The 24,502-nt window shown below is 36.8% G+C and overlaps 1 protein-coding gene across 2 annotated transcripts; it reads right to left on the bottom strand.

The window, feature by feature from the left end:
* Positions 1–2,797: 2,797 nt before the first annotated feature.
* LOC103719153 (uncharacterized) lies at positions 2,798–15,493 on the bottom strand. Of its 2 annotated transcripts, XM_008808261.5 has the most exons (13): positions 15,140–15,493; positions 14,948–15,033; positions 10,569–10,666; positions 8,159–8,352; positions 7,861–8,039; positions 7,366–7,710; positions 7,203–7,267; positions 5,106–5,154; positions 4,824–4,977; positions 4,544–4,628; positions 4,392–4,461; positions 3,377–3,517; positions 2,798–3,253 (listed from the first exon to the last, which is right to left on the bottom strand). In XM_008808261.5, the coding sequence occupies exons 1-13, from the start codon at positions 15,267–15,269 to the stop codon at positions 2,951–2,953; spliced, it is 1,899 nt and encodes a 632-aa protein (XP_008806483.5). In that variant the 5' UTR covers positions 15,270–15,493; the 3' UTR covers positions 2,798–2,950. The 2 variants fall into 2 exon arrangements, with proteins under 2 accessions (XP_008806483.5, XP_038987771.3); XM_039131843.3 differs by lacking the exon at positions 10,569–10,666.
* Between the last annotated feature and the right edge of the window lie 9,009 nt (positions 15,494–24,502).

Genomic DNA, 24,502 nt, shown 5'->3' with positions numbered 1-24,502 from the left:
CTGGCATGGGCATGATTCAAGATGTGATTTCAAAAATTAGAAATGCAGTTTCTTTTATTCATGCTTCAAGATCAAGACTTCAAGAATTTAAGGAACTATGTATAAATCATGGTATACGTTTTAAAAAATTTAAACTTGATATAATTACTCGTTAGAACTCAACATATAGCATGATACATGATGCATACCCATATAAAAACTTATTAAGTACATATATTAATGATCGTGGATTAGGCTTTACATTGACTGAAACTAATTGGAATAAAGAAAAAATTTTGGAAGATTTTTTGCTTAGTTTTTATAATGCTACTAATGTTCTTTCTGGTATTTATTATCCAACTTCATGTTCATTTTTACAACAAGCATATATAATTAGTCAAAAATTTGCAGAACATAGATATGATGATGTTTTAATGCCTATTATTGAACAAATGGAATCTAAATGGAATGAGTATTGGGACAAGATATGTCCTATGCATAACTTAGCTGCTGTATTTGATCCAAGAGTTAAATTGAATGGCGTGCTAATTTTACTTGATGCATACTGTGAAAATATGATTCAAGATCCTGAACCTGCTAAAATTGAGGTAAAACAACTTCTTTATGATATTTATGCTATATATGATGAAAAAATTCGTCGATTTAGATTCTCCGTACAAAGCTCTATTTCTTCTTCTAGTAGTTCTCGTTCGTCATCTATTTTTTCATTCATTGCACAGAAAAAACACACACATGCTTCAAGTTCATCTTCATCTTCTTCATCTTTAAGTAGTGAACTAGAATTTTATTTACGAAATGATCTTCAGTCTGCATATGATGAAAATCAAATAGAGAGTCTAGATGTATTATCTTGGTGGAAGAGTGTTAAAAATCAATATCCTGTTATGTCTGCAATTGCACGCGATATTTTAGCTGTGCCGATGTCCACAGTAGCATCGGAATCCGCTTTTAGTGCAGGTCGGTGTGTTCTTGACGAAAAGAGAAGTAGGATGACTGGCGAAACGGTTGAGATGCTTCTCTGCTTCAAAGATTGGTTGGATACTGAGGCGAGACTTCAAGATAAAGGTGGACATAATACAACATCCTCTGATGATGATGATACAAACACTACTGAATAGTGAATACTGAATCACTGATATTAGTAAGATTTCTTAATTTTTTATAATTGTACATTTTTATTTTTTTAATTGTTAAAGTGAGTTATCTCTATTTTTTCTCCTTTCTTATTGTATTCTGGAGGTCAGACTAAGGTCCAAAGTCCAAACCTCCCTTCATGTACCATTTTGATTTAAATTAATAAACTGGTAGGGGTCTATGCCAAACCCCCCACCATTAAGGTGGCTTTATATTAATAAATCCTTAGTTTTCAATATTTATTAGTTTATTAAAAAAAATTATTTCCATTTATTTTAAGGGAGACGGGCCGTGCCTGGCCCGGCCCAGGCCCTTATGGGCCGTTCCGAGCTGGCCCGCGGGCCGTGCCGGGCTGGCCCGCGGGCCATGCCGTTCTTGGCCCGTGGGCCGTGCCGTGCTTAGCTCGCGGGCCGTGCCAGCCCAGCCCTAATGGGCCGTGCCGGGCTCGGCCCGCGGGCCAGAAAATGGCAACCCAGCACGGCCCCCTTTAATGGGCCGTGCCAGGCACGGCCCGGTACTGTAGCACGCGGGCCGTGCCGGGCCATGGGCGGCCCGGCCCAGTGCCCAACTCTAAGTAACTAACTGAACTTAAAGAATAATTTAGTTTCTGAACTAATTTACTACTGCATTATAATAGTGACCTCATATTTCTAAATTTGGCATTTGATATTAATATTACAGGCTTAAAATAATAACGCTGAAATTCGTAAATTTGAATCAGTACCGAATAACCCGCCATCATGAAAGTAATATATGTGCGTAACAATGCAGAGGTGAACTAACAGCTGCTACCATCTTAAACTGCCTATTACTAAGACAGCAAATTTCATGCAGATATCATTGGGCTGCTTTCAATCAAGCAGCAATTGAAACATACCGAAGGTTTTCTCTTTCTTTTTCCTTTTTTTTAATGCATTTTAGTGTGTTATAGAGGGAAAGCTTAAGGAGAGCAGAGAGATCTTGTGTCTGACTACGCAGAGCGGTCCGGTCCTGTTGTTTATGTATTGGATTACTAATTTTGTTGTGCCTGGGATAATAAGCAAAGACTTCCAGCCAGCAGCTTCAGGAGAGCAGGAACCAGAGCAACAAGCAAAAACCACTGAAACCGTGGCTAGCAAACCAAACCTGAAGATAAAGAAAGGCCGAATTAAGAAGACAACGCTCAGCAGTAAAATTTTAATGCTGTGCACCGTCGGCTCAGTCAATTTTGATATTACCACAAGAGGATGATTCTGTAATCGAAATACCAGAAGCCTCAATAAGAAAAAAGAAATGACTTCAACAGCTTTAACCATGCTGCTACATTGACTTCCGACATGCAACAGCTTTAGAGTAGAATTTTAAGAGAGCTTTTCTTGTGGTAGTCTTCTATAAGTTCTGGTCTCTGAGTACGATGATCTATCACCAGGGAAGGGTCCAGCAGTGGCGAAGACTGATGGCTAAGGCAGCATCAGGTAGCTTCCCAAGCCTGATGAAAATATATGCGCGCTAACTACTGTGTCCATGTAGCCAAAATTGGTCTGAAAGAATCTCACAACTTGCAGAAACCAGTGGCAAAAGATGCACTAGTGGTACCACAAGACAACAGCTTGGTAAGATTGCCAAATTAACCGGCTGCAATGCTTACACAATAAATACCTGGCTCTGCTGAGAAAGAGCGCAATGACAGAAATGGGCTTTGCTGATCTCTTCATTTTCCTTTCCTTTCCTTTCATTGATTGGATCAATAAATTAAATCAAAGCATTCGCATGTTATTTACAAGATACCCTCTTATGGTCTATGAACTGCAAAGAAAGTATGTGAAAAAAATAATCTTTACACGATTGTCCAGTCGTCTGAAGGGGCAGAGGTAGATGGAGTTGCCTTGAATTTTGGATTCTTTCTAGGAAACAGATATGCCTTTTTGTCGAATAGTTGAGACAACATATGCTTTTGTTTTTCCTCTGTCTCATCCCTTGAGCTTCTCTTCCATAATGGTTGTCTGTCATTGCCAACAAAGTTCAGGCCAAATTTCTTTAAACGGCTTTTTGGTTCCGCTGGTGTTGTTTCATCTGGCTGCTCCATGACCAAGATGGCTTCTTCTGGATGGATCAATATTGCCTCTATGGTTTCATACACCTAAAAGAAGCATTCAAAATAATAGGTAATTTGAAAGCAAACAAGAGCTGTTAACATGAACAACCAACAGAACCACATCAACACCAGCGAATAAAATAAGTTGTCAGTTAAAATCCACTATACCTTACAGAGATCATCTAACTTCTCATTTAACATGCCGCTTTGGAAGGTCACAATAACATAGTCTTTGCACTCATAAAATAGTTTCGACAGGTTATGATCCATGGGAAGTGCTGCTTCTGCTATTAGAAAGCCAGTGCAAAGCTGAATATTGTCAAACAAGGATACTGTCAGTTCCATTTAGCATAAATTTCTAGCTTTTACCAAAAAGAAAACATAAATTTCTAGCTGGATGGCTAACTAGATCTGGAGGAGGACAAATGTTAGAATCAGAACAGAAATCTTGTTTATTATGAAAAATCATGAATCACATCATCTCCTAAATGACGGCATATGGTCATTGGAATGGGCAAGCCAAAATTACAATCAAGAACTTCTATTCTTCTATTTTCTGCTTCCTGAGCCTTCAGGTATTAAAAGTGCATTCAACATTCAAGCACAGTGTATCTTAAACCTCTAATGATTCCTTTTTCCAGGTGCATCACCATTTGTGCATGAAAAGGTCAATGCTACCTGGGTATCACTGATCAGGTTAAGACATAATGCACAATTTTGAAGTTAGCTGACCCCAGGAAGACTATGACTGACCCTAGTAAGGTCCTGATAACTTGATTCCTAATGGATTCAGTTTCTAGGGGTGATATGTTTATAGTAGTTTTGATGTATTATCATCTTTTTCAGCCATCTTGTCCAAAACCAATGGCACTAGAAAGTGGAAACTCATGTTAACCAAGCACAGGATCATCGAGCACATGCGATTAATTCACAAATTGGAAGGAGAGAACAGATAGAGTTCTCACAGAAAGTAGAAAGGATTACAAGAACTAGCTTTAGCCTGCAAAATTCGCACCAAAATAACTACATGTAATCTAACACCGTATACTGTTATTTATTTAGAAATCTGATAATTATTCAAAGATAGAAATCCTGATTAGGAAGTGGAGCTAAAAGAAATATGAAGTACAATTGGTGTGAGAAAACACAATAAATAAACCAAAACTAAATATATAGGACTTACCACAGAGATGTAGAGCTGCTCAAAGAGCTCAGATGGTGGGATGTCCTCCAAGGTGGTTAAGATGCTTTCACTTCAAAATCAAATGGCTTAGACATTATCTCTCGAACAATATTCAAGTAAATATAATCCCATAAACAAGTCTCTGTACTTACACCGCCAAATCCTCATCGAAGAGTGGTGTTTGTTTGACAGCAGGCAATGCTTTGGCAGTTTCCCATAGTTCATGCCACAAATTACCTATAAATGGATACAGCATTTTTATCATAACTTACATAGTCAATAAATAACCTAGATATGCATGAACACAGTTTATTCTTAGATTTCACAAGATCTCTTTTCTTGAATTAGATGACAATATACAATTCTCATGAAATAAAATCATTAATAATAATCACTTATGTGATAAATTTATTGTTGAAAGGAGAAAGACACCTTCTTTTTGCATTCTTTCACTTAGCCAGCCTTGTCTAGATGAGCCTTCTCCATCAACTGAATCATTAGCCTGATCATCTGACACCATTTCCATCCAGTCTGGTGGAGAGTGCCATCTTATAAAGTCTTCCAGAATACACCCAGGATTTGCAGCCTGATAGAGGATATATACTTAGAGTTATATAATATGTATGCACATCTCTGCACTTTGACATACTCCACCCAGAAAGAAAAACAAACTACAGAATGTTAATGTATTGCTGAAAATGATTGCGGACTTGCCTTGAAAGCTTGCATGTCTGAGAGGAGTTGAGAACACCCAGCACCAACACTGAGCATAGAAGTACAATAGACCATTAAAATTAATTGCACTAATGGATGTAAGCAAGATGTGGATTTAGCATCAACAAGTAACAATGGTAAAGAGAATTGTGTTGTATCATTTGTTTACATTCCTGCTATTTCACATTTCATGTCCAGGTATAATCCACCATGCTCATCATATTATTGCTCGCCATGTATTTGTTTGTCTTATATGTAACATTGATGGAGTTCATAGTTTTGTATAGATACATCTAGAGCAATGTCATATCAAGTGGCCACAAGATAAGATATACTTTACAGACTCAGTAGAAAGCTTCTTTAAAGTGATTACTTATTTCTAATTTTTATGTATTTCCAAATTATAGTTTATCTAATTACACTTATCCACTAGATAATTAGTATAAAGTTGTTCTTGAGAAAAAGAAAGTTCATAATTAATTCTTAGGATAAAATTGAATTCCGATGAGATAGTCAATTTTATGTGGTGGAAGAACTAGATTTCTAGATGGTTCATTATCTTTCAATCTAGGTCTTTACCCCTCCAAATGGGGTCCGAACAAAACTAATTAGGGTCTTTAAGACATCAATATTTGTTTTATGGATTTAACAAAAGAATAGAATCTTTACAAAATTAAAACCACTTTCTAGTGGGTGTAACGCTCACGATTTATTTGTAAAAATGTCATCTTTTGTAGAATAAGTGTGATATACATTAAATTTTTCCACAATCATACTTACCCCATTTTCCATCACTTTCTCATAAATAGGCTCAACTTATATGGCTCCTTTAATATCACTCAATCCCCTCCCTGTTCCCTCTAATTTAACCAGACATCTATCTCAACATATCTCAGAACTCACAAATGCAGTTGGACTCGGATTCAGCAGAAAATTAATTTAAAGTACTTATCTTTATCAAAGAAGGCTAACTTTGCAATCACTCACAATGCATATAAGAGAAACCTCTGAAACTTTCAAATAGATGTGAATACTGTACTAATGAATTTCAGTTGGTAGGACTGCAATGACACATAAACATGATGGGATATACTTATAGAAATGATAGATAGATATATTCATAAACAAATATAATCTCATGTGTGTATTTACATGAATCATATTGTATTCCATGACTTATCAGAAGACTGTTGGTGTTACTTGGTCACAAGAGTTTATACCTCTGTTTGTGTGCATGAATAATATGACCTTACCGCTTTTCAGAGTAGGCAAGTGTAAAATCTTCTTCACTTACCCTAAGAAATATTCCATCTCCTAAGCAATACTAAAAGTTTGCAAAACACTCTCTCGCTTGATAAACTGATAGGAAGCCTCATAAGTGGCAGCTAGGAGTTTACTGTTGGTACTAGAAGAGGTTTCTTCAATAGTCAAAATGCTACCATGCAACTATTGATACCAAATACCATCATTCACTAGTGACCCCAAATCATAATACCAACTAGATAAGGAGGTCCACATGCTTCCTCCTAGCCTTTTGCCGCCTTCTCAGCGTATTTGCCATCTTTTCAGGCCCATTTTGAGAAATCCAATTAAGTTTTGTTCACAGCTAGTTTATTGCAGAACAGTACTATGTTTGTCGCCTCACCTACCCAGAATTGACCATTCTTTATCTTTTCTCCAACTTCTCTCTTGAAGTATCATCAATGAAAACATGAATAAGTATGCCCAAGAAAGGATAAATAAACATTCAGCTCCAATTGACCAGATACCTAATCTCATGGACTACTAGTATACACTCATATTTTTTCAACCTTTGTATCCAAATGCCTAATCATCACATATATTATAACATTATTAGATGGAAGGATTTTCCAGATCATAAAATGAAAATCTTACTGTATAAAAAAAACACAAAAATAAAAATTTCTATGTGTAAAGTGTGACGGGCATTAAATTACCACACTGCTCCGTATTCAGCAAAAGTCTAATGTTTGATTTAACATGGATCTAGAAAGGGCATCAAAATTGTTGTTTCAAAGTAGGGAAATATAATGATATGGTGGTCTTTAGTAGGTAACTGGAGTCAAACATACAGACCTCCCAGTATGCATCACAAACTCCTCTATTTCTTTGATAAGTTCCTCTGTTAGTACAGGACCCTCCTGCATATGAATGGCAGTACATAGATCAAATGTCATTTGGAAACTTTCAAATCAACATCTTGTAAATTTCCAGGGAATAAATCCTCAGAAGTTAGTACCTGAGTAACTGGGGAGTATATGGGTTCATCAGTTTCTAACATAGTTAAATTTTGACATGGATGAATAGCACCAAGTCTAAGAACATACTCTCCCATGCTGGTTCTAACATAAATATTGCGATTTGGAGACAGTTTCCCTGGATGATCGGATAAATGTACAGTGTCCAGACTGGCCTCTTTCAGTACAGAATCCAATGACTCTTTGGCAATAGTTTGGTGCTGTTTCCTGGCAATACAACAATTAATAACTTGTAACTTCTGATGCAGGAGACAGGAATTCAAGTCAGGATATGCATCTAATGGCATTCGAGGTATCGGTTGTCCTTTTGACCATAATTTCCTCAGCTGTGAGAATAAAGATGATAGTTACAGCCAATGGAATACAAAAGTTTCTTAAAAGACAATAATCATTCTTAAGGGAAAAAACCAGAGAAAAATGCTATAGATATCATATCACTTTTTACAACAATGAGATGACACAAGCCATCTGCTTACTTCGACAATGACACGCCGCCAAAATAAAGCCATCTTTTGCAGGGATTTAAAGCCCCCAATAATTTGAGAGAGTTGAACAACAAAGCTTTCTGGTGGTGCACCATGAAGATCCTTCAGCAAAGTGGTTGTAGGAAGAATCTCTGAGAAAAATCCATTATTCATTGTGGGCGAGTGTTCCTCTGCGAATGTCTTGCAAATATTACAATGGAAGTGAAGGATCATCAAGCGACACTACAAAACTTTAGCTGTAGTAAAATTGCAATACAAAAAAGCAGAGCGTGACCTGTGATGATCCTACCTGACTTAAACAGAGAGCATATCAAAGAATGGAATTCCTCGTCACCACAGAACTCAGAACTCAGTTTCTCTTCCCTTTCACGAAGAACTAATGACATTACAACAGACAAGCTTAAGCCAGTCTTCTCTTTGATAGGTGAAGGATCTCCCACAAGTGTCAAAATATCATTAATAGATTTAAAATTTTTTCCACTCCTACAGGGGAAGTAGCATAAAACATCAAGACTTGGATAAGAGAACATATTTCACAAAAGAATAGAAATTCAAATGATGGAAAAAAGGTCATGAAGAAATTAGATGTTTCTAAATGTTGTGTCATGAAGAAACTCCACATATTATTAGTACTTGGGATGGGAGTTATGGCATGAAAATGCAACATTATAACCATCATCAACAATAAAGTTCAGCTGATAACTATCAAAAAGGAAAAGTTCACACAGCACTAGGCAAATATTTTACTTATCATGTCAGGTGGATGTCAGACCTAAACCCTGTAATCATTGACAATCTTCATCTTTTCTAAATCATCTAAACCTTGGCTATGCTAATCGCTAAACCGTCCTATTCCTACAACCCTTCTTTCAGATCTCATCCTAATTATAAGATCCAGGCTCAGTCACTTTCAAAAAAAATTATTAGGATTCTACTTGTCTTTTATTAATCTTAATATTCTTTACAAGATGTCGCACTTTGTCCCTTTATCATCTTTCTTAGCTAGTAAAAATCTTTCTCATCCTTAATGACCGTAATGAAAAATAAAAAATAATGCAAACTTCATGTTACTTACTAGCCTTATTCCCACTACTAAATTTCTCTTTTTCTTTTAAATCCTCTATATTCCTACTTGCACTATTTAAAGATAGAGTTCACAACCACATCAGCCTCCATTTTCAACCAAAGTATCCATGGTTGTCAAATAGCCTAGGCAACTATGGGCTACAGACTAGCCTAGGCGGATCATCCAGGCAACAGACAGTACAAATTCAATGATTCTTTCTTTCAAGTACTTCATTTTCACATCAGATCTTTGAACTATTTCAATATGTAACATTTCCAGGTAAACCAATGTGAACATAAACAATTAAGCCACTTTGAGATCTATTATAATTTGTTAAACTTTTACTAAATTCACAATAAATGTAATAGAAGCCACAACATATATTATTGCTCTTTCAGCTCAAGTGGCGGAGTTTGTCGATCTTTCTTGATCACCCATCTTGTTAAAGGTTAGAGCTAAGGTTGTTATGATTCCAATGAGAGAGAACTTTTTGTGGCAACCTGTTTAATAATTATTTAGAAAATTATTATTTTCTAAATAATAATTTTTCTTGTGGTTTACTCTAAAGCTTCACACTGCCTTATTGGTATGTATGCATTCTATAAGAAAAATATTGCAAGAAAATGCTTTATACTGTATATATGTATGTTTACACATATTTAGACATGGATATACAGCATATTATTACTTTTTTCCATGTTTCCTTGGGGGATTGTCTTTATGACTGTTTTGAAGGTTGAAAATCCCTATCACGTGTGCATTGGGCTGCTTGCTGCATTAATAAATTGAAAAACCGACTCCTAAAGGACCTAAATTAGCTCTTCGTCAAGTTTCACAGTATCCTTGCATGGGACTGTTGTCCAAGGGTTTAGCATAAACTGCCGAGCTACTGCATGCAGTCCAGTAATCTCCTGTTAATCAACGTTCAACTAAGTAACCATCATCTCCTCCACCATATCCTCACCTTTCCTCATAAAGTGCATCATCAATAGGCAGAGGTTAGCAAAGTTTTATGTTTGTATCTGTGAGAGAGGAATACACTAATGTTGCATAGCCTTCTATTGTTTCTTTGGGGAGGGGGGGAGGGATGTGAAGATGGGTAAACACACCAAACATTTCATTATGAGTTTCTCTTAGGCTGACATAGCAAAACATTGAATTTGACATGAAAACATACAGATAGATGGTATGTAATGCAAAGTGTAAATTACTAGAATAAAGAAAGCTAGTAGCAGACCCAGGAGAACGGAAAGTTCTGAAAACTTTCTTTTAAGCAAAAACTTGTGAAAACTTTCAAGGCAAGGTAGCATATCAAAAGAGCAGTAGAATTTAGATCATCTGACAAAAGAGAATTTAATTCATCATAACATAGGTGTCCAGAAACATGCCATGCTACAGGAAGCAAAAAAGCAATTACATATATTTACATGGATCTATTGTTATACCAAAGATATAGATACTTAATAGTGTAGAAGCGGGAAAAAAGGATCTCCTCATATCAGTCTGTATGAGACTTAAGTCATCCATTTCCCATTTTCATCTAGTAATTCAGCTATGGTTGCATATTTTATACTAGATCTTCTAACGGTCAGTGAGATCAAATGAAGAAAAATTTCCAGTAAAAAGAGCTTACTCAATAGCCGAAGCCAGCTGTCTAATTACAGAAACTGAAGGAATGGTCAATGTTCTTGATAGGCCATCTTCCTCTCGGGTGAAGTCTCTTTCCAAAACCTGAGAGTGCAAATGTTAACATTCTAAAAGAGGTATTACTTTCCAAGTCTAGGTAACCGCTCTTGAGATGCAAGGACAGAAATCAACATGACTAATCCATCCACCAAAATGAAACTGCAATGGCAGAAGCACTCCATAATTAGTTGCACTGTGGATCTGTCAATCAAGTTACATCAACCCAGCTCCTATACCCATATCCCCATCTCTCCCCTCCCCACTTCCACACCCCCCCACCCCCTGCCCCTCTCTCTCTCTCTCTCTCTCTCTGGCCATGGATGAAGCCCATCACAATCTCCATCCTGAGATTCCACAAGAATGTTTTATAAATGTTTTTCTGGATCATATCTATAACCGGGAATTATTTGATTAATATCTTTGAGGCACTTGGATCCTTGGTTGAGGCTTTAAGGCATTAAATGGAATGTCTCCAAGAGTCTTTGTTTCATAGAATACTTTGATTTTAGGTCATGGTTTGAATGGGAAGTGGAAAAAAGTTGTTTAAGAAACATGTGTAACTTCCATGGAGAATTGAGAATAAAAAAATATAATACCTAATAGTTTTTGTTGTAGAGAATGTTGTACCTGCATATCGTTTGTTTGACGTATTATTCCTAAGGGACTGAATGTCTTGGATTTACTCATGTTAAGTGATTCTTTGATCATTGGCATCCATATTCAGGTTAAGTGGCTTCATTGTTGTTCCCAATGCTGGACTTGTGGGATTTGGGCCTGTGATGTTTATTCTCAGGCTAGAGTTGATTTAATGGGATTGGGAGATGTGATGTTTGCTCTAATGCAGGTGCGGAATGTACAGTGCCACCTATTGAATGAATTGTCCTAGGAGTTAAGTAAATTTGCTGTAGCAAGGTTGCACAGCTCTTGAGTTGTTCCCATCGGTTCATCACAACTGTTCAAATAAGGCCAATGTTGTCAGAAGCATTATTTGAGGCTGCTGACATTCTAATCGTCGAGTAGCATTTTGTTATGTTCCCATGGAGTGTGCTTCCTACTATTCAACGAGTGACATGATTAGGTAAGTGATTCAATTTGATCGAAACGTACTCCAAAATCCAAATATCGAAAATTAGATTATGCAGGCTCTATACATATAAGCATCCATATGTTTGTCTGATCCTTTATTTTCTCCCTCACCCTTATTATTTTTTGAAGTTATTGATAGCTGCCGTGAAATACTGGAAGCAAGATTTTTAAAACCTTCAACTATTTCTCTTTCTGTATTGCATTTAAAAATGCCTGAGAAACCAATATATGAAATCTTCAAACCATTACTAATTAGTGATAAGACAGTAGTTCTATCCACTCCTTGAATTTTGAAGTATTATTTTCTTTTCTTCTTGCTGATAACATGATGGTGAAAAAGATTGTGCCATTTTCACATGTTGTATCCCTGAATTCCATATATTAGTTTTGGTAATAAGATTCCATTGAATTTATGATTAACTAAGATATTATATATGCAAAGACATGTATATTCCTATTCTATTCTATTTTAGCTTCTATGTTGAAGGCCATTAATGTTGCTTAATTTTGTTAAAATACATTAGCATTTATATTTTCTTAGCAATTTTACATATCTATTTCCATATTTAACATTGCTTTCCCTTTCTATGTATCCTTTCTATGGATGGTTTTGCTCTTATCTTTTATTATCTAGTGCTTATTATAGAAATTGTTGCATCTATCAAATTAACTGAAAGGGAAATTATTAATTCAAACAAGATTTTGAAGAAGAGTTAGTCACTTAGAATTTAAATCGCATAGGCAGACAAAAGCCTTGAAGATGCTTTATGGATAACTCATTCTTTCATTTATTTTTCCTCCTATCTTCTTTATTTTAGATGTTCTCGTCATGAATTTTGTATTTCTAGCTGTTTCTTTATCATGTAGGTTGAGCTTCCTTTTTCTGGCATCCCACTAAATAGACATTGCATAAATTTTCATTCTTTCCAGTTTAAAATATGTTCCAAAAATTAATTTATCCTCCCTTTTTAAATATTCCTGCACATAGCCTGGGGTAATTACTAGTTCTTTTGGATAATCAGAACTATAACCGCTGCACCACTTACCTATGTTCTTCGCAAAAATGTAGTTAACTTGCTTGCAGTGCTATAATGTCACAATATGATGTCCAAAGTCACTTTTACAATATTATGTGCTCCCCAAAGTTTTATAACCTATCACTTGTAAAAGTTCAATAAGGTGGAATCTATATAAACAATGAAAGGAAGCACATGTCAGAATTTTAGTAACTCTCTTTTCAATGGTTGGCTTGAATAGCTTATGCTCCAACAGTTCCTATACATAAAACAAGGCTTTAAATTTTGTGAGACGAGACTTTCCCAATTTTTCCATGGAACAGGATGCGCCACCATGTTACCTTATCCTGACACTCAGGAGAAGAGATGTTCTAAGACGTACCAATCAAGATGCTAGGATAATGGCAGGGTGGTCCTGTCCCAACACTAGGGATGGTACCCCATCCTAAAGTCCTGCAAAACAACCCATTGGGAATTGAGTCCTTGACATAAAACAGTGTGTCTCTCCAAACTAGTAAGACAAATGCTCTAGCTCCTGAATGCTGAATGCTTACAGCTTTTGATCTAAATATTTTTGTTCGTGATATCCAAATTCTTCATTCATCGGCATTTGCATTTTCCATAGTAGTTCAAATCTATCAAAGAATTCAGCATTCCAATCTACTATTACTCACTTCAGAGGAAAGTAAAACTGTCCTGTATTGTCACTGACAACTATGGTGTACACTTGTTTTCTCCAAAGCGGTATTTCATCATTATCTTTTCAACTTCCGACTTACAGCATCAAATTCCTTCATGAAATTGTTGATGTTAGCATTTTTGGTCTTTGAACTTCCTTATCTCTACTAATATTTTTTTTTTCTTTTTGACAATATGGTGGTTATTCACTATCACTCATGTTTGAACCTGAGACCTCTCACCTAGAGAGGAAGGTGCCAACCAACCTTACAACTTTTGGTTCCTAGATCTTCTTTTGAGATGCAAAGATTACTGATCTCTCAAAATATCAAAATATGTTCATATTCTTAAGAACTCACTCATACTTCAACCTGTTGACCTTTAAAGACCAGACTTCAAGGTAAGGTCTTGTTAACTTGAGATAAACTACATTTTCTTTGTAATCGGAGTCATAACTCACATTTGCAGATGAACTACATTTTCTTTGTAATGGGAGCCATAACTCACATTATCTCCTCTTTCCTGCATGAAATTCCAGGATGGAATCTTAAGAAGTTGAGACCAATCAGAACAGTAAGTAAAGTTGTTGTTTAACATAACTATTCGAAGCTCATTTACCCCCATGACCAAAGTCCAAACAGAGGAACACATGAAGCCAATTATTCAGACACATACATAGCCATATATTCAGTTGTATCCATTATCCTTTTCACAAAAGATCCCAACAAGTTTAAATATGCCAAACATGAGGGCAGCATTCCTTCACCAACATGATAGTATCCAACTTCAATTAACTTCTATGTCACAGTATTAATCCCTTCTTGTAATTATATTTTGAAGTAGCATGGCAAACTAATAGAATGAATATGTAGCCTTTTTGACATAGTTTAGCAGCACTTTATCCAATGGGTCAACTTGCTTGAATAACCATCACATAACATCCTGGCTTCAAAGTGCAATGACATGGCAATGCTGGGTATATCGAGTGTCCTATTGTGGATCCTAAAGACACAAACAATACCATAACAGGCAGAACTGAAGGAAAGAATTGACTCACCCTGGTATCACCCAAACCACCGTTAAGATTAAAGGTCAAGAAATGAGAAGAGAACAAGAAATTCAGAACAAAAACAATAAGAAGAGAAAATTCCAATGCACAAGAAAATAGCCAACAATCAAGAAATTCATAACAAAAACAACAAAAGGAGAAAATTCCCATGCATAAGAAAATAGTGACAAGAATGATTATCAGGAAGTCGATTCCATCATTAGCCAACCACAAATAGTCGGGCTAAAGACAGTTAGTCATGGTTGTGGTATGTGTGTTCCATCATTAGCAAAGTACGCAGGAACCCACAACCAAAGAATAGCAAAATTTTAAGGACTGTTCAGTCACACACTAGCACTTACCCAATAGTATTGATTAATTAAAAAAACACACAACAGATGACTACAGATATTACTGAGATATACATCTAGTTTACTGCACAGTGCGACTAAAAAAGGGGCGACTATCTTTTCTGATCGAAATAAGATTTAAACAGACCTCTTGCTGGGGTTTGCCAGAGGCATCAGATGCATCAGTTTCTTGGTCCGTAGATCTCCTCGGACCCTTTTGGGACTGCCCATCGCCTTTCACACCAAATTAAACCAAAAAAAATAAATTTTTTATCAGAAATCTGATCCAGATTGCCAAGATTACCAAGAAATAAGTACGAAAGAAAAAGATCACTCTCACCTCGATCGCTCTTCAAATCGGCTTTGATGTCGGTGAGAACCTTCTCAGCTTTGGCCGCCGCGGAGTGGAAGGCCGTCTTGGCCCTGGAGACAAGGGAGAGATGGGAGGAGGAGACGGAAGAAGACTCCATAATCCGATCGGAAAACCAAGATTTTGGGATCAGATCATATGGATCAATGATTACAAGAAAGGAAGAAGACAATCGCCACGAGGGGAAAACACTTCAATAACGAATGATAGGGAGAGATCGGATTGGAGAGGACATTTTTAGAAGCATGCTTTCTTCGACTTATTTATAAACAAACATTAGGGAGGTTCGGAAGCGGCTAGCGAGGTTCCGAAAAATTGTATCCTATACGGCGTGCACCAAGTTCGCCGTATTATCTTGATGCATACCTTAAAAATAAACGGCTGTAATTGGGTGGTGCTCAACCGGTGCATAACGTGCAGGATATAAATTATTTTATATGGGTTGCTGGTTATATGCCAACATCAACAAGAGTCGTCAGGAAGCATGCCGAGATTAGTTCAGAAACGGTTGGACAAATTCTTACAAGTTTTTTTATCTTGGCGCGTTGAATATAAGAACGCAACTGTAAAGTTTGAACTAGTCCCGTCATTACCCATGCCGAGAGTCGCATAAATGTGGTAGAACGCAGAAGCAATTTTACAAAGAAGCCCCTAATGAACAATATCAAATGTTTTAATGTTAAGGTGACGATACGTTTGTACTAGTCCTGGCACTCGAATTGCCGAGACTAGCTCAAACATGACAGGAGCGATCTTACATATAAACCCCGAAACAGTGTTATTATTATATTTATATGCTTCTGTTAGGGTCTTATATGTGAAAACCCCGAAATAAAGTTTGAATTGGTCCCGGCATTTGGATATTGGAACGGGAGGACTCTATCAAACATGATAGACGCAATCATGCATACAATCCCTTCGAGAATGTCAGTATTAGGTGTATGGATGTTGCATAAAATTTCAAAACAAAGTTTGAACTTCTCCTACAACTTGAAATGCTAGAACTAATTTAAATATAACTAGCAAGCCAAACATGTGCAGTGCACATTTAATAAAACTAGTAAAAATAAAAATATAATCATAAAATTATTAAATTATATTAGAATAAATAGATATAAATAAAATATAAAAAAGGATATATGAGATAGCTATTAAAGAAAACTAATGAACAAAATAAAGACAATGTTTCAAATCCTTGAACTATTATAAAGAAAAATAAATAAAAAAGATAATTGAATGGATAAGAGATGGTGTAGAATGGGGAAGGAGAGGGAGAGAGAGAGAGAGGAGGCAAGTTAGAGTAGAAGGAGAGAGGAAGAGAGACTAGGTCAAGTCAAAAGAGCTTTTTTTATGTGGAAGAGAGGGAGGGCAGGTTAGAAGAGGAGAGAAAGATGACTAGATGAGTGCGGAGGGAGAGGTAGGCCATAAGAGAGAGAGAGAGAGAGAGAGTGGCACTTTTTTCCAATGTGGATTTAGCCAGAGAAAGAGAGTCAAAGTAGATGAGAGAGTCTTTTCTCTTGAAAGACTCCAACTAATTTAAATTTACAATTTAATAAACATTGTTAAAAAATTAAAAATTTAAAACGAAATTTGAATTTGAAGTGTACGCGTAAGATAGAAATATTTGGGAACTAAAGTCATATATTTTTCTTAATGATTGCAGAGGATATTTTGATCATGAAATTTAACAAACAGAATTTATCAGAGAATATACTAAAATTAGAGCTCCTTTTTTTATACAATATAGATAGGACCAATCTTACAAATAACCCCTAGAAAATATAAGTATTGAACTTTTTTTTTGGAGAGTGACATATATAAGAATGCTAATATAAAGTTTGAACTAGTCTTGGCAATTGGAGTATCGGACTAGTTTAAACATGATAGACGCAATCTTATGGATTAACCCTAATGAATGTTATTGTTGGAGGTAGGTTGCTTATGTTAAGAGGCATTATTTCTGAAAATGCAAATAATAAGCTTGAACTAGCTTTAGAAATTGGAATGCCAAACAACAGTCTTACATCTATATATATCTATACTAGATCCTTTGCTATTTGAAGCTGACAAGGATCCTATACATAGGATCTTTTTTTAATTATTAATTTTACTATTCTAAATTTTTCACTTTGAAAGGGAGAGAAGCAAGAGAAATGCAGTAAGTAATATTACTGGAAATGAAATGTTCAATGTTGACAACAAAAACAGAATATCATCCCTATTACGCAGATCACACATCGCACTCGATTTTCTATTATGTACCATTTATAGCACAATAGAAGTGTATATATTAAACATTTGTTGAAATAAAAGAAAAAAAATACTCGTGTTGTAACAAATAAATAAACATTATAGAAGTTTCTATTAAGATAATATTGGGCAAATAAGAGCAAAATAGCAATGTTACTGGATATCCACATATATATATATATATGTTTATTGTTGCCACCAAAACCTGATCTGAAAGGTAAAAGAGCGCCAATCGATGTGCATAGAGAAAGAAGAAGAGAAATAGGATTGTCGGAGCTTATCCGGCCGAGCTCTCTCCAATGCTTAAGTCAGTAAAGGAGCTTGGAGGAACAACAAAAGAGAAAAATGCTTGAAGAAGAAGAGTAGTGTAGATGAATATGATATGCATACTCGGTACCCTTAATTGATTTTTATAGATACGGAGTCCTTCTCTCATCGAGGTTAGACTTTGGATTCTAGAGTCAAATGGAGAGCTAACTCTTAGCTTTTCTCATCCAGATTAACCAGGAATACGAGTCTAAGTGAAATAGGTTTTGAACTAATCGAGGAGAAGAAAGAATTTCTTCAATCTGCTCAACTCGAATCTTTTGAAAAAAAATCTAGAAAAAATTAAAAATTTTGAAAGTAGGGTTTACATCCCTTTATCTTTCATTGATCATCCACCCCATATAAATTAAGGTATATAGCCCCTATTTATAGTAGTAGTAAGATCCTAGCCCATATTTATAGTAGTAGTAAGATCCTTCCTTCATAATTTGGGTTGGATTCCTCTTCTAATTCGAATAAGATAAGGTTTCCAAATATAAATATGATAAGTAAAAAATTATAAAAAAACTTTAAATTCTACAAGAGTTAGATCTCGACTTCTATATCAACTTTGCCTTCTTTTGCTCTGCCTAATTCTTCACGAATTAGGAGACACGCTTGGTCAAAATTTTTCAATAAAAAAAAATGGTTTGACCAATCTATTTTGGGACCCAAATGATGAAATTTTGATCCATTTTAATCTCCTAAGAGGTTAGCACTAAGTTATAGAACTCGAAAAGTTATCCACGTATCTCAATCGGATGTTGTATGGCCTCCGTAAGTTTGGCTTATGACTTCACTTTCCAATATAGAGAATCTTACTCATGGACCTTATTCAACTATATTGGAGTAGCCAAAATGGTCCACATTGAGCATGATAATTCTTCTAGATACTCGTAGTGGTCAAAGTGATCCACATCGAGTATGGGGATCCTTTTAGATTAGGTTGCCCTTAGTGTCACGTATCACCCATGATTGGTAGATCAGATTTGGGTCACATCGTATGCTCCCTACTTCAGAGTCTTAGTCATTCTTCTAGCTCGAGCTAAGGAAGTAAATAAGTGGGCCACATTGTAGGTCAGTGACATTTGAGCAGGGATGTTGAAATTTTAGTAGACTATTTGTGTGGATTTTTGAATTATGAAAATGTTGATGGTTTGAGATATGTGTCATCTTGTCAGGTCGGAAAATGTGATTGGTGCGTAGATCTTTGGCTGATATAAACCATTGAGATCTTCTTATTCTAAAAATCATTTTGGAGGTCGACTTCTTAAATTGAGAGCCGTTGAGGTCGGGTTCTTGATCCGGTCCAGTTTTTGGAGATCTTAGGCTTGAAGGTCATCTTTCTGTAAACCGTTATTGCTTGAGGTCAACTTCTAGACCAGTGCCCCCCTATTTGGCCTTTGGAGACCATAATTTGGGAGGTTGGCTTCTTGGGAGTTCTTCCTCAGGTTGGATTTAGGAGGCATTAAGGTCGACTGCTGGACCCTTGCCCCCCATTCCCAATCCTTAGGGTCGACTTTATGGAGTTTGGCTTTTTGGGTCCTCCTTTAGGTTAGCTTTAGGGAGCCATTCTCATGCAAGGTCGACTTTCCTTTGTCTTTACCCTGGGGATGAGATTGGATGAGTTATCAAATGTCGTGCCCTCGATTGATCGGGTCGGACTTTGCCTTCCTTCTTTGAGCCTAGCCTAAGTTAAGACTTTTCACCTCAACAAGCTTTGCGCTCGACTGGCCAGGTCGGGCTTTGCCACTTTTAATCTAAGCCTAGCCTAAGCTAGCATTTTGCACCTTGGCGAGCTTTGCTCTCGACTGATAGGTTGGGCTTTGCCACTCTCGATTCAAGCCTAGCTTGAGGTAGGATTTTTGACCTTTGCAAGGTTTGCACTCAACCAATAAAACGGGCTTTGCCACTTTCAATCCGAGCTTAGTATGAGCTGGAATTTTTCAACTCAGCAAGATTTGCGCTCGACTGTCCATGTCGGGCTTTGCCACTTTTGATCTGAGCCTAGCCTAAACTAGTATTTTTCACCTCTACAATCTTTGCTCTTGATTGATAGTTCGGGCTTTGCATCTTTTGATCCAAGTCAAGCCTAAGCTAGGATTTCCACCTCCGTAGGTTTCACACTTGATTGTTTGGTCAGGCTTGGCTATTTTCCATCCAAGCCTAGCTTGAGCTTCGACTTTTCACCTAGGCGATCTTGGGATAAGTACCATAGTTGTCACCTTGGTGTTCTTAGTTTGGTGGTCCTAGGATGAGTCCCATAGTTCCCAACTCATTGTTTAGGTCGGTAGTCCTAGGATAAGTCCCATGGTTCCCACACCTCAAAAGACAACTTTACAAGTCCAACCTTAAAGACTTGAATCCTGCGAGGGTACTTTTAAGGCATTTGAAAAAGAGCTAAAAAATAACTTTATAAATAGTTAGCAGAAGTACGAAACTTTTATATTATAGATCTTACAGATAGTAGATCTTGATAGTGTTAGAATTCCATGTCCATGGTATAGGCACCTCGTCGGTACGTCCTTGGGCGAACTATCTCAAGTCTAATGCTCTCTGATGCTTCCTCTTCTTGACTTCATGTTTCTAGATCTTTTCTTGTTTCCCACAGATGGCATCGATCTATTGTCACCAAAATCGATCGATCTACACAAGAGAAAGGGGAGGACCCTCCAATGCTTTAAGTCAGTAGAGGGGCTTCAGGGAATAGTAGAAGAGAGAAAGCCCTAGAAAAAAGATCTGCATAGGAAGTAGATTTCTAAAGTCAAAGAATTTGTTCTTTACATTTTCCATGTGAACATCACATTACTTTAGTTCTACGAACAATACCACATAGAGCATTGGATCTTCCAAAGAAAACACACACATCATGTGGCATATCCAATGTTCGCATGACCATCTTTATTCACTCATTTTGTAGAATAGACAATTTCAATAGTGCAACTAAACTAATCATGCGGCACATTCATTCTGTGGACTAGAAATGTGGTAGCTGATATCACTAGGAGCGGAATGTTCAACATTGACAGCTTAATACTTTCATATATTATCATCCCAATTATCCCTACTTTTTTCTCGCAACGATCACACATGGCTCTTGTTTAAATGAAAGCAATGCATATTATGTACCTGTTTTAACATAATAGAAGTGCATACATCAAACATTTGTTGAAATAAAAGGAAAAAGGTACTTGTATCATGTTGTAACAAATAGACAAACATTATAGAAGTTTCTGTTAAGATAATATTGGACAAATGAGCAAAATAGCTATGCCACTCCTAGATGTCCATGTATGGATGTTTATGAAGCCAAAGAATTTGTTCTTTCCATTGTCCATGTGAATGTCTCATTCAATTGTGTATATATATTGGGCCTCAAGAAATTATATTTCAGTTCTAAGAATAATACCACATCAAGGATTGCATCTTTTAGGAAAAAATACATACATCATCATGTGGCGAATCCAATGTTTGTATGACCATTTTTATTCACTCATTTTGTAGACTATAGACAAATTTAGTAGTACAAACAATGCAGCAGAAAGTGAAGCTAATAGGTATTATGACTAACTAGACCATGCTAAGTATCGAAGGAGCCAATGGCTTCTTGTAGCACCAAGCCGAACATCACTAATTGGACAAGGATGAAGAAGAAGGTGCATGGTGAGTTATTCTGAAACTTAATTGATTGCAAAATCTATGGCAAGGAAGCAACTCAATTGATAATTATTCTGAAAAATCCTACGAATTAGTCTCTTAAAATGATTTGGTTGAATTCTAGTACCTGAAAAATTCTAAGAAGAAGAGAAGAAGAATGATTCTGAAAAATGCGCTGGCTCCTTCGATGCTTGGCATGGTCTTATGCTGCATCATTCTCCTTGGTTGGAGAGAATTTGCCCTCGAATTTAATTCGTCATCAGATGTATCACTATTATATAGCATTAGGTGATTAACATTAAAGACATTATGCGTGCGAATATGACTTGGTAGCTTCAGATGATAGGCATTATCATTGATATTCTCTATAATATAACAAGGTCCAACCTTATGAGGAGCAAGTTTTTCCTATTCTCCAACTGGTAGGTGGTCCTTAGATGATAGCCCACATATAGTCACCAATCTCAAAAATCATGCTGCATCGATGCTTTTCTACACGCTCCTTATAATACTTATTTGATTCAATCTTTTCACGCACTTGAACATGTATATGTTGTAGCTTTTGCACCATATCTTCAGCTCGCATGCTAGTTCGACTGGGTTATGGGATTGGTGCCAAGTATAAAGCACATCTTGGGTCCCATCCATATACAATCTAAGAAGGACTGAAACTTATTAATATATTGATGGATCTATTGAATGCAAATTTTGTTTAGGTAAGTATTTGATGACCCAAAGATTGATTCAAAGATTGATTTTGATGATCACAAAACCTTGAAGTATAAATACTAATGTTTGTGTTGCAAGGAGAAAGATATTTATTTTGCAAGGAACATAGCAAGTTGGAAGAATACAAGAAGGCCTCCAAAGTTCTCAAGAAAAGTTGGAAGAAAGCTACAATTCATTGGCCCAAGCTTCAAGTTCAAAGAATTCAAGTTGAAGGAGCAAATTCAAAGAAAAATTCAAAAGAATAGTCCTCGAGTCGACTCCTGGAAGTTTCGAGTCGACTCTGGCACTCTAGAGTTTCAAGGAACAGTGCTCGAGTCGACTCCGGAACTCTACGAGTCGACTCCGACTGAGAACAAACAAAAAGACAGAGAGTTGATTTTCTGCGCTACAGTGATCTCGAGTCGACTCCCAACTTCAGGAGTCGACTTCCAACTTCAGGAGTCGACTCCCAGCTACAGTGCCGGCAGACTACTATTCACAGATCAACTCCTGTTTCAGCCGAGTCGACTCCTACTTCAGCCGAGTCGACTCGAGCACGCTGGGAGGCATAACGGCTAGTTTTTTCTTGATTCCAACGGCTCTATTTTTGTCTCTAACGGCTAGATTTTTGTTGGGACTCCCTCTAAAGCTATAAAATCAAGAGAAGAGCTAGGAGAGAAGGTATGGAAGTGGGAGAAAACATTTAGGGAAGAGATTTGAAAGAGATTACAAGGAAAATCTTCCATAAGCACAAAAGGGCCATTCAAAGTAAAATAGAGAGAAGAAGAGCATCCAAGTGAATCCCAAAGCTTCCTCTCCATCCGTGTGCTGCCTCGGAGATCCTCTACTTCGTGCAAAATCAGAAGAGGGGGCAAGTGAAGAAGAAGCCGAGTTCCTCCATCTACAAATTAGTTTGAGGGCTTCTTCTCTTTTCTTTACTTATTTACATTTGCTATATTTGCTTATTTGAGAAGCTTGTATTTGATTTAAACTCTTGTTCTAATATCTTGTAACTTGATTCAATCAAGGGATTGAATCAAGGGGTTAAGGTTTGTTGGTGAGACAAAGGGAAAAACCAACGTTGTAAGGTTGTGGTTGGTGAGCCTTTGGGGAAAACCAACCGGGTTGATTGTGAACCCGGAAAACAATCATTGTAAGGTTGTGGTTGGTGAGCCTTTGGGAAAACCAACTGGGTTGGATTGTGAGCCCGTGAAAACAATCGGTTGGTTCTAGTCGGTGAGCCTGTGAAAACCGACCGAGTTCGTTGTGATCTCGCAAAACAACAAGTTGGGTTGTGAGCTTGTAAAATAACCGACTGTAATCTAAGGGATTATAGTGAAATTCCCAAGAGGTCTTGGGGAGTGGATGTAGGTGCTGGGGTGCACCGAACCACTATACATCTTTGTGTTTGTGATGCTTTATCTCTTGTATTTCATGCCTTCCATTCATGCTTGATTGTGTAATATCTCTAGATTTGTTTCTATAGAGTTATAAGTGATTTGTTTAGCTTCCACTCCATTCTTACCATACACATAGATTAAAATTGATCATACAACTATAAGTTAATGTTAGATCAATTGCACCCTAAAGCCATAGTATAATTGCTCTAGCTTAATCTTCCACTGCTTTACTTGTAATTGCCTAGAGCTTAAGTAAATAACATCTTATTATTCCGCTGCATTCTATTCAAAGTAAAAATTAGGGAACATAATTTTTAGAAAACCCAATTCACCCCCCCTCTTGGGTTGTCACCTTGGGCAACAAGTGGTATCAGAGCAGGTGCTCAAGATTAATTGTTGATCTCACGATCAAGAGCCAAAGATCATGACAACTCAAATAGATAGTTTTCTAGGAGAGGGACAGTTAATTGATAGGCCTCCACTGTTTAATGGCATAGACTACACATATTGGAAAGCACGCATGCGCATTTTTATTCAATCACAAAACTATTATTTATGGAAAATCATAATAAATGACCTTCACACACTCTCTCAAACTATTAATGAAAAGGACTTAGCACAATTGAATGCTAATGCTATGAACATATTATATTGTGCTATTCATGAAACGAAGTTTAATGAAATTTCTGCATGCTTATCTGCTAAGGAGATCTGGGATACTTTAGAAAATATTTATGATAAATCTCAGATTAGCTCACATGTGCTTCAATTGCATACTAACAATGAGATTGCAGAATCCTCCACAGTAGCCGAGTCGACTCCCAGTTTGTCCGAGTCGACTCCTAGAGAAGAACAGTCTGAAAGGCAGAGACACATTCTTGAAGACCCTGTGAACGAGTCGACTCCAAGTAGTTCCGAGTCGACTCCCAAGTTAGCCGAGTCGACTCCGAGGCAGAACAATTCAAAAGACAGAGAATCATCTTTTAGGCCTCTGAGAACGAGACGTCTCCCG

The sequence above is a fragment of the Phoenix dactylifera genome, chromosome 9 (assembly GCF_051530095.1).
Source record: "Phoenix dactylifera cultivar Ajwa chromosome 9, Ajwa_hap1_PhDact_Kaust_v1.1, whole genome shotgun sequence".
Taxonomy (NCBI): domain Eukaryota; kingdom Viridiplantae; phylum Streptophyta; class Magnoliopsida; order Arecales; family Arecaceae; genus Phoenix; species Phoenix dactylifera.
Note: the sequence above shows the minus strand (reverse complement) of the source record. Positions and strands in the feature narration are given on the sequence as shown.

Bases quoted from the DNA above. Each gene is read 5' to 3' on its own strand.
- LOC103719153 (XM_008808261.5), bottom strand. From the start codon at position 15,269: ATGGAGTCTTCTTCCGTCTCCTCCTCCCATCTCTCCCTTGTCTCCAGG. The intron at 15,034-15,139 runs GTGAGAGTGATC...TTGGTGTGAAAG, and splicing joins CGATTTGAAGAGCGATCGAG to GCGATGGGCAGTCCCAAAAG. The intron at 10,667-14,947 runs GTCTGTTTAAAT...TTGCACTCTCAG, and splicing joins CTGGCAAACCCCAGCAAGAG to GTTTTGGAAAGAGACTTCAC.